At 46.4% G+C, this 15622-nt stretch overlaps 1 protein-coding gene across 3 annotated transcripts in view; it reads right to left on the bottom strand.

Moving 5' to 3' along the window:
- adamts3 (ADAM metallopeptidase with thrombospondin type 1 motif, 3) overlaps positions 1-15622 on the bottom strand; it is a 225245-nt gene that overhangs the window by 97738 nt on the left and 111885 nt on the right. For all 3 annotated transcript variants that reach the window (XM_071352472.1, XM_071352473.1, XM_071352474.1), the window contains exon 10: positions 2290-2422. In XM_071352472.1, coding sequence (XP_071208573.1) covers positions 2290-2422 — 133 coding nt within the window. The remainder of the gene's footprint in view (positions 1-2289; positions 2423-15622) is intronic.

The raw sequence follows: 15622 nt of genomic DNA, 5'->3' as shown, positions 1-15622 counted from the left end.
GTATATATATATATACAGGTGGGCATGTATGTATATATATATATATGTGTGTATATATATATACACACATATATATATATATACATACATACAGGAGTATGTGCACACCCCTTCAAATTAGTGGATTTGGCCATTTCAGCCACATTTGTTGTTGACAGGTGTACAAAATTGAGCACACAGCCATGCAATCTCCATAGACAAACATTGACAGTAGAATGGCCTTTCTGAAGAGCTCAGTGACTTATCGTGGCGCCGTCATTTAAACGTGGCACCGTCATTTCAACGTGGCGCCGTCATTTCATCGTGGCGCCGCCATTTCATCGTGGCGCCGTCATTTCAACGTGGTGCCGTCATTTCAACGTGGCGCCGTCATTTCAACGTGGCACCGTCATTTCAACGTGGCACCGTCATTTCAACGTGGCACCGTCATTTCAACGTGGCACCGTCATTTCAACGTGGCACCGTCATTTCAACGTGGCACCGTCATTTCAACGTGGCACCGTCATTTCAACGTGGCACCGTCATAGGATGCTACCTTTTTAAAAAGTCAGTTCGTCAAATTTCTGCCCTGCTAGAGCTGCCCCGGTCAACTGTAAGTGCTGAAGTGGAAAAGTCTAGGTGCAACAACGGCTCAACCGCGAAGTGGTAAACCACACAAACTCACAGAGCAGGACCGCCGAATGGTAGGCCACACAAGCTCACAGAGCAGGACCGCTGAGTGCTGAAGCACGTAGTGATTCAAAATCGTCTGTCCTCAGTTGCAACACTCACTACCGATTTCCAAACTACCTCTGGAAGCAACATCAGCACAAGAACTGTTCGTCGGGAGCTTTATGAAATGGGTTTCCATTGCCAAGCAGCCGCACACAAGCCTCAAATCACCATGCACAATGCCAAGCATCAGCTGGAGTGGCGTGAAGCTCATCGCCATTAGGCTCTGGAGCAGTGGAAACACGATCTCTAGAGTGATGAATCATGCTTAACCATCTGGCAGTCCGACGGATTCATCTGGGTTTAACGGATGCCAGGATAATGCTACCTGCCCCAATGCATAGTGCCAACTGTAAAGTTTGGTGGAGGAATAATGGTCTAGGGCTGTTTTGTCATGGTTCGGGCTAGGCCCCTTAATTCCAGTGAAGGGAAATCTTAACGCTACAGCATACAATGACATATGCTTCCAACTTTGTGACAACAGTTTGGGGAAGGCCCTTTCCTGTTTCACCATGACAATGCCCCCATGCACAAAGCGAGGTCCATACAGAAATGGTTTGTCGAGGTGGTATGAAAGAACTTGGCTGGCCTGCACAGAGCCCTGACCTCAACCCCATCGAACACCTTTGGGATGAATTGGAACGCCGACTGTGAGCCAGGCCTAATCACTCAACATCAGTGCCCAACCTCACTAATGCGCTTGTGGCTGAATGGAAGCAAGTCCACACAGCAATGTTCCAACATCTAGTGGAAAGCCTTCCCAGACGGGTGGAGGCTGTTATAGCAGCAATGGTCCAACATCTAGTGGAAAGCCTTCCCATAAGAGTGGAGGCTGTTATAGCAGCAATGTTCCAACATCTAGTGGAAAGCCTTCCCAGAAGAGTGGAGGCTGTTATAGCAGCAATGTTCCAACATCTAGTGGAAAGCCTTCCCAGAAGAGTGGAGGCTGTTATAGCAGCAATGTTCCAACATCTAGTGGAAAGCCTTCCCAGAAGAGTGGAGGCTGTTATAGCAGCTATGTTCCAACATCTAGTGGAAAGCCTTCCCAGAAGAGTGGAGGCTGTTATAGCAGCAATGTTCCAACATCTAGTGGAAAGCCTTCCCAGAAGAGTGGAGGCTGTTATAGCAGCATTGTTCCAACATCTAGTGGAAAGCCTTCCCAAAAGAGTGGAGGCTGTTATAGCAGCAATGTTCCAACATCTAGTGGAAAGCCTTCCCAAAAGAGTGGAGGCTGTTATAGCAGCTATGTTCCAACATCTAGTGGAAAGCCTTCCCAAAAGAGTGGAGGCTGTTATAGCAGCTATGTTCCAACATCTAGTGGAAAGCATTCCCAGAAGAGTGGATGCTGTTATGGCAGCAACTTCATATTAATGCCCATGATTTTGGAATGAGATGTTCGACAAGCAGGTGTCCACATACTTTTGGTCATGTGTATTTCCCTCCAACACAGAGGGTATATTTCTCTGCTCTTCAAAGGGATATCTGAGCGGAAGGGAGTCTGAAGTATCAGACAGCTCTATAGGGTCTCTCTCTCTCTGTCTCTCTACTATACTAGACGATGTCCGCGACCAAACTTACTGATGTGCAGATTTTGTATCCGACTCCGAAGTCGAAGCGACACTGTTCATCCATGGAGTAGTTGATTCCTGGCAGCTCCGGCAGCTGGGGCCAGTCGTGTTTGAACGGGTCGTCCAGGAGACAGTCGTACGAACTACGAGACACAAAAGAGTTTCATTTAATTTTCAGAAATGTTGTTAAATTCGTTTTTATTGTTTAACACTAGAACCGCTGGTCCTCGAGGGACCCCCCCAGCTAAGGAGCAGTCATTCTGACTAACACTCTAAAAACATTCATGAACACAACCAAATAATAATTTGGTTGTGTTCATGAAGGTGTTAGGTAACATTAGAATACACATTTTTTTAATGTTCAATAAATTGTACTTGTGGAGCGCCTTTGTTGCAACTATGAAACAGAAACCATGTGTGTTGGAACACGGTAACAAAGATGCACAGTAAGCAGAATGTGAGGTCAAATGATGAAAACAGTAGCCCAAACATCATCATAAGCACCAAGTGTGCTTGATAAACAGTGAAAATCAGCGCAAAAGCAATAAAGGCATTATAATGAATAGAAGTTTGATATGACAGCAGTCAAAACTACAATAATTGTCAGCTCGTGCTTACATGGTCTGAGTTTTCACGCAATGACATCAATTGGACTTCATTTAGCGGTTATCCCTTGTCCTGACAGTCAACACAAATCTTTGCCACTTTGACTTGCTTGACACACTTCCCACAAACATGTTGCTTGCAGGTGACACAGGTGTCTTGGGTTCTGTTTGATGTGCATCTGGCCACCTGGCATTGTCTCCTCCCGGGAAGCTGTGCGCAACTGGCCTCGTGCAAAGACTACCGTGGAATTTCTGCTGCTGCCTTGGCCCTGCTGCCTTGACTCATGATAAAGTCTCCCCTGTAGCCCCTATGCCAGACTCATGATGAAGTCTCCCCTGTAGCCCCTATGCCAGACTCATGATGAAGTCTCCCCTGTAGCCCCTATTCCAGACTCATGATGAAGTCTCCCCTGTAGCCCCTATGCCAGACTCATGATGAAGTCTCCCCTGTAACCCCTATGCCAGACTCATGACTAAGTCTCTCCTGTAGCCCCTATTCCAGACTCATGATGAAGTCTCCACTGTAACCCCTATTCCAGACTCATGATGAAGTCTCTCCTGGGCATAGTGTTGTTTATGCTTGAACACCACATGTAGGTTGATAGCAGCCAAGGCAAGCGATGTAGAACACAAAAACAGGCCAGCGGCAGGTGCCTCCTTTCAGAGTACAGAAATTCTGAAATAGATTGGTGTGTTTTTTCACTATCGAATCAGGACATGGGGTTGTTCAACAACATCAAATCAAAGTGTATTTGTCACGTGCGCCGAATACAACAGACCTTACAGTGAAATGCTTACTTACAGGCTCTAACCAATAGTGCAAAAACGGTATTAGGTGAACAATAGGTAAGTAAAGAAATAAAACAACAGTAAAAAGACAGGCTATATGCAGTAGCAAGGCTATAAAAGTAGCGAGGCTACATATAGACACCGGTTAGTCAGGCTGATTGAGGTAGTATGTACATGTAGATATGGTTAAAGTGACTATGCATATATGATGAACAGAGAGTAGCAGCAGCGTAAAAGAGGGGTTGGGGGGGTACACAAAGCAAATAGTCCAGGTAGCCATTTGATTACCTGTTCAGGAGTCTTACGGCTTGGGGGTAAAAACTGTTGAGAAGCCTTTTTGTCCTAGACTTGGCACTCCGGTACTGCTTGCCATGCGATAGCAGAGAGAACAGTCTATGACTGGGGTGGCTGGGGTGTTTGACAATTTTTAGGGCCTTCCTCTGACACCGCCTGGTGTAGAGGTCCTGGATGGCAGGCAGCTTAGCCCCAGCGATGTACTGGGCCGTACGCACTACCCTCTGAATTGCCTTGCAGTCGGAGGCCGAGCAATTGCCGTAACAGGCAGTGATGCAACCAGTCAGGATGCTCTCGATGGTGCAGCTGTAGAACCTTTTGAGGATCTCAGAACCCATGCAAATCTTTTTAGTTTCCTGAGGGGGGATAGGCTTTGTCTTGCCCTCTTTGTATTTGTTTGAAATCGGATTAATTTCAGAGAGACAAATTATCATGTTTTTTTTAGCAAAATGCTGTACATCTGCCTCCCTCTCTGATAAATAAGTAATACTGCTAGGTTTAACCAATGACTGTATACATGACAAAGCCATTGATCAGGTGACACCATTCATTCCTATGTGAAGACTCAATTGCGCAGTGAAGCCAAATTAAGTTGGTTAAGAGTAAACCTAACCCTAGCCCCTCTCATGGAGACATAACCAGGCCCCCAGTGTCCGGTCTGGACACTAGTCCCTATGCCCAGGTGCCCAAGAACACTAAGGTAACCTGCCTAAATGACTACCGACCCGTAGCAATCACGTCTGTAGCCATGAAGTGCTTTGAAAGGCTGGTAATGGCTCACATCAACACCATTATCCCAGAAACCCTAGACCCAAACCAACTTGCATACCGCCCAAACAGATCCACAGATAATGCAATCTCTATTGCACTCCACACTGCCCTTTCCCAGCTGGACAAAAGGAACACCTATGTGAGAATGCTATTCATTGACTACAGCTCAGCGTTCAACACCATAGTGCCCTCAAAGCTAATCACTAAGCTAAGGATCCTGGGACAAACACCTCCCTCTGAAATTGGAACCTGGATTTCCTCACGGGCCGCCCCCAGGTGGTAAGGGTAGGTAACAACACATCCGCCACGCTGATCCTCAACACTGGGGCCCCTCAGGGGTGTGTGCTCAGTCCCCTCCTGTACTCCCTGTTCACTCATGACTGCACTGCCAGGCACGACTCCAACACCATCATTGAGTATGCCAATGACACAACAGTGGTAGGCCTGATCACCAACACCGACAAGACAGCCTATAGGAAGGAGGTCAGAGACCTGGTCGTGTGGTGCCAGGACAAAGGAGATGATTGTGGACTACAGGAAAAGGAGGACCGAGCACACCCCCATTCTCATCGATGGGGCTGTAGTGGAGCAGGTTGAGAGCTTCAAGTTCCTTGGTGTCCACATCACCAACAAACTAACATGGTCCAAGCACACCAACACAGTCGTGAAGAGGGCACGACAAAATCTTTTTGCTTCTTAACAGCTTCTACCCACAAGCCATAAGACACCTGAACAGCTAATCAAAGGGCTATCCAGACCCCGCTTCTACTCTCCGTTTATTATCCCAAAAGCCAACACCTGATTTGGCCGCCTTTCCTTCCAGTTCTCTGCTGCCTGTGACTGAAACGAATTGCAAAAATGGCTGAAGTTGGAGACTTTTATATCCCTCACCAACTTTAAACATCTGCTATCTGAGCAGCTAACCAATCGCTGCAGCTGTACATAGTCCATCTGTAAACAGCCCACCCAATCTCCCTACCTCATCCCCATACTGTTTTTATTGATTTACTTTTCTGCTCTTTTGCACACCAGTATCTACTTGCACATGATCATCTGACGATTTATACCTCGTGTTAATCTGCTAAATTGTAATTATTCGCTCCTATGGCCTATTTATTGCCTACCTCCTCATGCCTTTTGCACACAATGTATATAGACTCATTTTTTCCCTACTGTGTTATTGACTTGTTTATTGTTTACTCCATGTGTAACTCTGTTGTTGTCTGTTCACACTGCTATGCTTTATCTTGGCCAGGTCGCAGTTGTAAATGAGAACTTGTTCTCAACTAACCTACCTGGTTAAATAAAGGTGAAAAAAAAGAAAATCTATGCATAGTCACTTTAACTCAACCTACATGTACATATTACCTCAATTACCTCGATTAACCGGTGCCCCCGCACATTGACTCGGTACCGGTACCCCCTGTATATAGCCTAGCTATTGTTATTTTACTGCTGATGTTTAATTATTTGTTGCTTTTATTTTCAATTTTTTACTTATATATTTTTTACTTAACCCTTGTTTTTAGTAAAACTTCTTAAAGCATTGTTGGTTAACGGCTTGCAAGTAAGCATTTCACTCTAGGCAGAGTTGCAAAGAAAAAGCCATATCTCAGACTGGCCAATAAAGATAAAAGAATAATGGGCAAAAGAACACACAAACTGCCTAGAAGGAACTCTGCCTAGAAGGCCAGCATCCTTGAGTCGCCTCTTCACTATTGACGTTGAGACTGGTGTTTTGCGGGTCCTATTTAATGAAGCTGCCAGTTGAGGACTTGTGAGGTGTCTGTTTCTCAAACTAGACACTCTAATGTACTTGTCCTCTTTCTATTATGGTTAGTGCCAGTTTGCGCTGTTCTGTGAAGGAAGTAGTACACAGCGTTGTACGAGATCTTCAGTTTCTTGGCAATTTCTTGCATGGAATAGCCTTCATTTCTCAGAACAAGAATAGACTGACAAGTTTCAGAAGAAAGTACTTTTGAGCCTGTAATTGAACCCACAAATGCTGATGCTTCAGACACTCAACTAGTCTAAAGAAGGCCAGTTTTATTGCTTCTTTAAATCAGAACAGCAGTTTTCACCTGTGCTAACATAATTGCAAAAGGGTTTTCTAATGATTATTTAGCCTTTTAAAATTATAAACTTGGATAAGCTAACACAAGGTGTCATTGGAACACAGGAGTGATGATTGCTGACAATGGGCCTCTGTAGATATTCCATAAAGAATCAGCTTTTTCCAGCTACAATAGTCATTTACAACATTTACAATGTTTAGTGTTTTTCGGATCAATTTGATGTTATTTTAAATGGACAAAACAATTGCTTTTCTTTCAAAAACAAGAACATTACTAAGTGACCCCAAACTTTTCAATGGTAGTGTATGTTTTATATTTGAGATCCATCAAAGTAGCCACCCTTTGCCTTGATGACAGCTATGCACACTCCTGTAGCCCCTACGCCAGACTCATGAGTTTTACAATTCAAATATGGTAGTCTGCATTGTGTCCAAACGTTTGACTGGTACTGTATATAACATTCTATTAGTTTCAAGATGTTCATCTTTCCACTGATATGGAAAGCCTTTGAGCAAGTACTTGGTTTCGACGGCTAACCAAAACTTAATTCCAAATATATCCAGTTTGTTGGCCAAGAACTGGGTAAAACGGTACCAAGCTTTTGTTGGGAACAGTTGCTCATCAACAGTTATGTTATCTCCTGGCTTGTAACAAGCAGTACTTCTTCACAACATTTTCCAGGTTTTCTGAGATGGCGGTGGACTGGTCTGTCTGCACACTTATTGGTCTTGTCTCCTTGTCATCAAAACGCAGGTGTTGATAATCTCTCTGAAGCAGGTGAGTGGAATGGTCCTGAAAAAGTCCACCCATATTACTCCACAACATTTACATTTACATTTAAGTCATTTAGCAGACGCTCTTATCCAGAGCGACTTACAAATTGGTGCATTCACCTTATGATATCCAGTGGAACAACCACTTTACAATAGTGCATCTAACTCTTTTAAGGGGGGGGGGGTTAGAAGGATTACTTTATCCTATCCTAGGTATTCCTTAAAGAGGTGGGGTTTCAGGTGTCTCCGGAAGGTGGTGATTGACTCCGCTGACCTGGCGTCGTGAGGGAGTTTGTTCCACCATTGGGGTGCCAGAGCAGCGAACAGTTTTGACTGGGCTGAGCGGGAACTGTACTTCCTCAGAGGTAGGGAGGCGAGCAGGCCAGAGGTGGATGAGCGCAGTGCCCTTGTTTGGGTGTAGGGCCTGATCAGAGCCTGAAGGTACGGAGGTGCCGTTCCCCTCACAGCTCCGTAGGCAAGCACCATGGTCTTGTAGCGGATGCGAGCTTCAACTGGAAGCCAGTGGAGAGAGCGGAGGAGCGGGGTGACGTGAGAGAACTTGGGATGGTTGAACACCAGACGGGCTGCGGCGTTCTGGATGAGTTGTAGGGGTTTAATGGCACAGGCAGGGAGCCCAGCCAACAGCGAGTTGCAGTAATCCAGACGGGAGATGACAAGTGCCTGGATTAGGACCTGCGCCGCTTCCTGTGTGAGGCAGGGTCGTACTCTGCGAATGTTGTAGAGCATGAACCTACAGGAACGGGTCACCGCCTTGATGTTAGTTGAGAACGACAGGGTGTTGTCCAGGATCACGCCAAGGTTCTTAGCACTCTGGGAGGAGGACACAATGGAGTTGTCAACCGTGATGGCAAGATCATGGAACGGGCAGTCCTTCCCCGGGAGGAAGAGCAGCTCCGTCTTGCCGAGGTTCAGCTTCACAAACCCACCCATCAGACCATATTACTCCACAACCACACCCCCATCAGACCATATTACTCCACAACCCCACCCACCAGACCATATTACTCCACAACCCCACCCACCAGACCATATTACTCCACAACCCCACCCATCAGACCATATTACTCCACAACCCCACCCATCAGACCATATTACTCCACAACCCCACCCATCAGACCATATTACTCCACAACCCCACCCATCAGACCATATTACTCCACAACCCCACCCACCAGACCATATTACTCCACAACCCCACCCATCAGACCATATTACTCCACAACCCCACCCATCAGACCATATTACTCCACAACCCCACCCATCAGACCATATTACTCCACAACCCCACCCATCAGACCATATTACTCCACAACCCCACCCATCAGACCATATTACTCCACAACCACACCCATCAGACCATATTACTCCACAACCCCACCCATCAGACCATATTACTCCACAACCCCACCCATCAGACCATATTACTCCACAACCCCACCCATCAGACCATATTACTCCACAACCCCACCCATCAGACCATATTACTCCACAACCCCACCCATCAGACCATATTACTCCACAACCCCACCCATCAGACCATATTACTCCACAACCCCACCTATCAGACCATATTACTCCACAACCCCACCTATCAGACCATATTACTCCACAACCCCACACATCAGACCATATTACTCCACAACCATACACATCAGACCATATTACTCCACAACCCCACCCATCAGACCATATTACTCCACAACCCCACTTATCAGACCATATTACTCCACAACCCCACCCATCAGAACATATTACTCCACAACCCCACCTATCAGACCATATTACTCCACAACCCCACTCATCAGGCCGTATTACTCCACAACCCCACCCATCAGACCATATTACTCCACAACCCCACCTATCAGACCATATTACTCCACAACCCCACACATCAGACCATATTACTCCACAACCATACACATCAGACCATATTACTCCACAACCCCACCCATCAGACCATATTACTCCACAACCCCACCCATCAGATCATATTACTCCACACCAATCAGACCATATTACTCCACAACCCCACCCATCAGACCATATTACTCCACACCAATCAGACCATATTACTCCACAACCACACCCATCAGACCATATTACTCCACAACCCCACCTATCAGACCATATTACTCCACAACCCCACCCATCAGACCATATTACTCCACAACCACACCAATCAGACCATATTACTCCACAACCACACCCATCAGACCATATTACTCCACAACCCCACCCATCAGACCATATTACTCCACAACCCCACCCATCAGACCATATTACTCCACAACCATACACATCAGACCATATTACTCCACAACCCCACCCATCAGACCATATTACTCCACAACCCCACCCATCAGAACATATTACTCCACAACCCCACCTATCAGACCATATTACTCCACAACCCCACCCATCAGGCCGTATTACTCCACAACCCCACCCATCAGACCATATTACTCCACAACCCCACCCATCAGACCATATTACCCCACACCAATCAGACCATATTACTCCACAACCCCACCTATCAGACCATATTACTCCACAACCACACCCATCAGACCATATTACTCCACACCAATCAGACCATATTACTCCACAACCCCACCCATCAGACCATATTACTCCACAACCCCACCCATCAGACCATATTACTCCACAACCCCACCCATCAGACCATATTACTCCACAACCCCTCCTATCAGACCATATTACTCCACAACCCCACCCATCAGACCATATTACTCCACAACCCCACCCATCAGACCATATTACTCCACAACCCCACCTATCAGACCATATTACTCCACAACCCCACCTATCAGACCATATTACTCCACACCAATCAGACCATATTACTCCACAACCACACCCATCAGACCATATTACTCCACAACCACACCCATCAGACCATATTACTCCACAACCACCCCCATCAGACCATATTACTCCACAACCCCACCCATCAGACCATATTACTCCACAACCCCACCCATCAGACCATATTACTCCACAACCCCACCCATCAGACCATATTACTCCACAACCCCACCCATCAGACCATATTACTCCACAACCCCACCCATCAGACCATATTACTCCACACCAATCAGACCATATTACTCCACAACCCCACCCATCAGACCATATTACTCCACACCAATCAGACCATATTACTCCACAACCACACCCATCAGACCATATTACTCCACAACCCCACCTATCAGACCATATTACTCCAAAACCCCACCCATCAGACCATATTACTCCACAACCCCACCTATCAGACCATATTACTCCACACCAATCAGACCATATTACTCCACAACCACACCAATCAGACCATATTACTCCACAACCACCCCCATCAGACCATATGACTCCACAACCCCACCCATCAGACCATATGACTCCACAACCCCACCTATCAGACCATATTACTCCACAACCCCACCCATCAGACCATATTACTCCACAACCACACCCATCAGACCATATTACTCCACAACCCCACCCATCAGACCATATTACTCCACAACCCCACCTATCAGACCATATTACTCCACAACCCCACCCATCAGACCATATTACTCCACAACCCCACCCATCAGACCATATTACTCCACAACCACACCCATCAGACCATATTACTCCACAACCCCACCCATCAGACCATATTACTCCACAACCCCACCTATCAGACCATATTACTCCACAACCCCACCCATCAGACCATATTACTCCACAACCCCACCCATCAGACCATATGACTCCACAACCACACACATCAGACCATATGACTCCACAACCACCCCCATCAGACCATATTACTCCACAACCCCACCTATCAGACCATATTACTCCACAACCCCACCCATCAGACCATATGACTCCACAACCACACACATCAGACCATATGACTCCACAACCACCCCTATCAGACCATATTACTCCACAACCCCACCCCCTATCAGACCATATTACTCCACAACCCCACCCCCTATCAGACCATATTACTCCACAACCCCACCCCCTATCAGACCATATTACTCCACAACCCCACCTATCAGACCATATTACTCCACAACCCCACCTATCAGACCATATTACTCCACAACCACACCTATCAGACCATATTACTCCACAACCACACCTATCAGACCATATTACTCCACAACCACACCTATCAGACCATATTACTCCACAACCACATCAGACCATATTACTCCACAACCACCAGACCATATTACTCCACAACCACACCCATCAGACCATATTACTCCACAACCACACCCATCAGACCATATTACTCCACAACCCCACCCATCAGACCATATTACTCCACAACCACACCCATCAGACCATATTACTCCACAACCACCCCCATCAGACCATATTACTCCACAACCCCACCCATCAGACCATATTACTCCACAACCCCACCCATCAGACCATATTACTCCACAACCCCACCCATCAGACCATATTACTCCACAACCCCACCCATCAGACCATATTACTCCACAACCCCACCCATCAGACCATATTACTCCACACCAATCAGACCATATTACTCCACACCAATCAGACCATATTACTCCACAACCACACCCATCAGACCATATTACTCCACAACCACCCCCATCAGACCATATTACTCCACAACCCCACCCATCAGACCATATTACTCCACAACCCCACCCATCAGATCATATTACTCCACACCAATCAGACCATATTACTCCACAACCCCACCCATCAGACCATATTACTCCACACCAATCAGACCATATTACTCCACAACCACACCCATCAGACCATATTACTCCACAACCCCACCTATCAGACCATATTACTCCAAAACCCCACCCATCAGACCATATTACTCCACAACCCCACCTATCAGACCATATTACTCCACACCAATCAGACCATATTACTCCACAACCACACCAATCAGACCATATTACTCCACAACCACCCCCATCAGACCATATGACTCCACAACCCCACCCATCAGACCATATGACTCCACAACCCCACCTATCAGACCATATTACTCCACAACCCCACCCATCAGACCATATTACTCCACAACCACACCCATCAGACCATATTACTCCACAACCCCACCCATCAGACCATATTACTCCACAACCCCACCTATCAGACCATATTACTCCACAACCCCACCCATCAGACCATATTACTCCACAACCCCACCCATCAGACCATATTACTCCACAACCACACCCATCAGACCATATTACTCCACAACCCCACCCATCAGACCATATTACTCCACAACCCCACCTATCAGACCATATTACTCCACAACCCCACCCATCAGACCATATTACTCCACAACCCCACCCATCAGACCATATGACTCCACAACCACACACATCAGACCATATGACTCCACAACCCCACCCATCAGACCATATTACTCCACAACCCCACCCCCTATCAGACCATATTACTCCACAACCCCACCCCCTATCAGACCATATTACTCCACAACCCCACCTATCAGACCATATTACTCCACAACCCCACCTATCAGACCATATTACTCCACAACCCCACCCCCTATCAGACCATATTACTCCACAACCCCACCCCCTATCAGACCATATTACTCCACAACCCCACCTATCAGACCATATTACTCCACAACCCCACCTATCAGACCATATTACTCCACAACCCCACCCATCAGACCATATTACTCCACAACCCCACCCCCTATCAGACCATATTACTCCACAACCACCCCCATCAGACCATATTACTCCACAACCACATCAGACCATACTACTCCACAACCACCAGACCATATTACTCCACAACCCCACCTATCAGACCATATTACTCCACAACCCCACCTATCAGACCATATTACTCCACAACCACCAGACCATATTACTCCACAACCCCACCTATCAGACCATATTACTCCACAACCCCACCCATCAGACCATATTACTCCACAACCCCACCTATCAGACCATATTACTCCACAACCACACCTATCAGACCATATTACTCCACAACCCCACCCCCCATCAGACCATATTACTCCACAACCCCACCTATCAGACCATATTACTCCACAACCCCACCCATCAGACCATATTACTCCACAACCACACCCATCAGACCATATTACTCCACAACCCCACCTATCAGACCATATTACTCCACAACCCCACCCATCAGACCATATTACTCCACAACCACACCCATCAGACCATATTACTCCACAACCACATCAGACCATATTACTCCACAACCACATCAGACCATATTACTCCACAACTACACCCATCAGACCATATTACTCCACAACCACACCCATCAGACCATATTACTCCACAACCCCACCTATCAGACCATATTACTCCACAACCACACCCATCAGACCATATTACTCCACAACCCCACCTATCAGACCATATTACTCCACAACCCCACCTATCAGACCATATTACTCCACAACCCCACCTATCAGACCATATTACTCCACAACCCCACCTATCAGACCATATTACTCCACAACCCCACCTATCAGACCATATTACTCCACAACCCCACCCATCAGACCATATTACTCCACAACCCCACCCATCAGACCATATTACTCCACAACCACACCCCCTATCAGACCATATTACTCCACAACCACATCAGACCATATTACTCCACAACCCCACCCATCAGACCATATTACTCCACAACCCCACCCCCATCAGACCATATTACTCCACAACCACACCCCCCATCAGACCATATTACTCCACAACCCCACCTATCAGACCATATTACTCCACAACCCCACCTATCAGACCATATTACTCCACAACCCCACCCATCAGACCATATTACTCCACAACCCCACCCCCTATCAGACCATATTACTCCACAACCCCACCCATCAGACCATATTACTCCACAACCCCACCCATCAGACCATATTACTCCACAACCCCACCTATCAGACCATATTACTCCACAACCCCACCCATCAGACCATATTACTCCACAACCCCACCTATCAGACCATATTACTCCACAACCCCACCCATCAGACCATATTACTCCACAACCCCACCCATCAGACCATATTACTCCACAACCCCACCTATCAGACCATATTACTCCACAACCCCACCCATCAGACCATATTACTCCACAACCCCACCTATCAGACCATATTACTCCACAACCCCACCCATCAGACCATATTACTCCACAACCCCACCCATCAGACCATATTACTCCACAACCCCACCTATCAGACCATATTACTCCACAACCCCACCCATCAGACCATATTACTCCACAACCCCACCCATCAGACCATATTACTCCACAACCCCACCTATCAGACCATATTACTCCACAACCCCACCTATCAGACCATATTACTCCACAACCCCACCCATCAGACCATATTACTCCACAACCCCACCTATCAGACCATATTACTCCACAACCCCACCTATCAGACCATATTACTCCACAACCCCACCCATCAGACCATATTACTCCACAACCCCACCCCCCCTATCAGACCATAATGACTAGTACTGTAATGGTAATACTGTAAAGTCTCAGTAGAGTACAGTACCACAGTAGTCTGTAAACTCTCAGTAGGGTACAGTACCATGTTAATACTGTAAACGCTCAGTAGACTACAGTATTGGTGTCATTTGTAAACTCTTAGTAGAGTACAGTACCATGGTAGTCTTGCACTTTTCCTACAAGCACAGACATTGCTGAAAGCTTTTTCTGAGGAACATCTAACTTACTACAACTGTGATATGTGGTTGTCTGACCTTAAGATGAATGCACTTAGTAGTATAGCAAAACTAATACTTATAGTAGTAGTACATACATATGATTAGTAATAGTCATAGTAAAGTAATATTATGTGTATTATTAAAAGTTATATTAATAGCAATAGCATAGTAATAGTAAAGTAACAATACTAGTAATGGTATTGG

The sequence above is a fragment of the Salvelinus alpinus genome, chromosome 19, assembly GCF_045679555.1.
Source record: "Salvelinus alpinus chromosome 19, SLU_Salpinus.1, whole genome shotgun sequence".
Taxonomy (NCBI): domain Eukaryota; kingdom Metazoa; phylum Chordata; class Actinopteri; order Salmoniformes; family Salmonidae; genus Salvelinus; species Salvelinus alpinus.
This window is presented reverse-complemented; position numbering and strand designations above follow the sequence as displayed.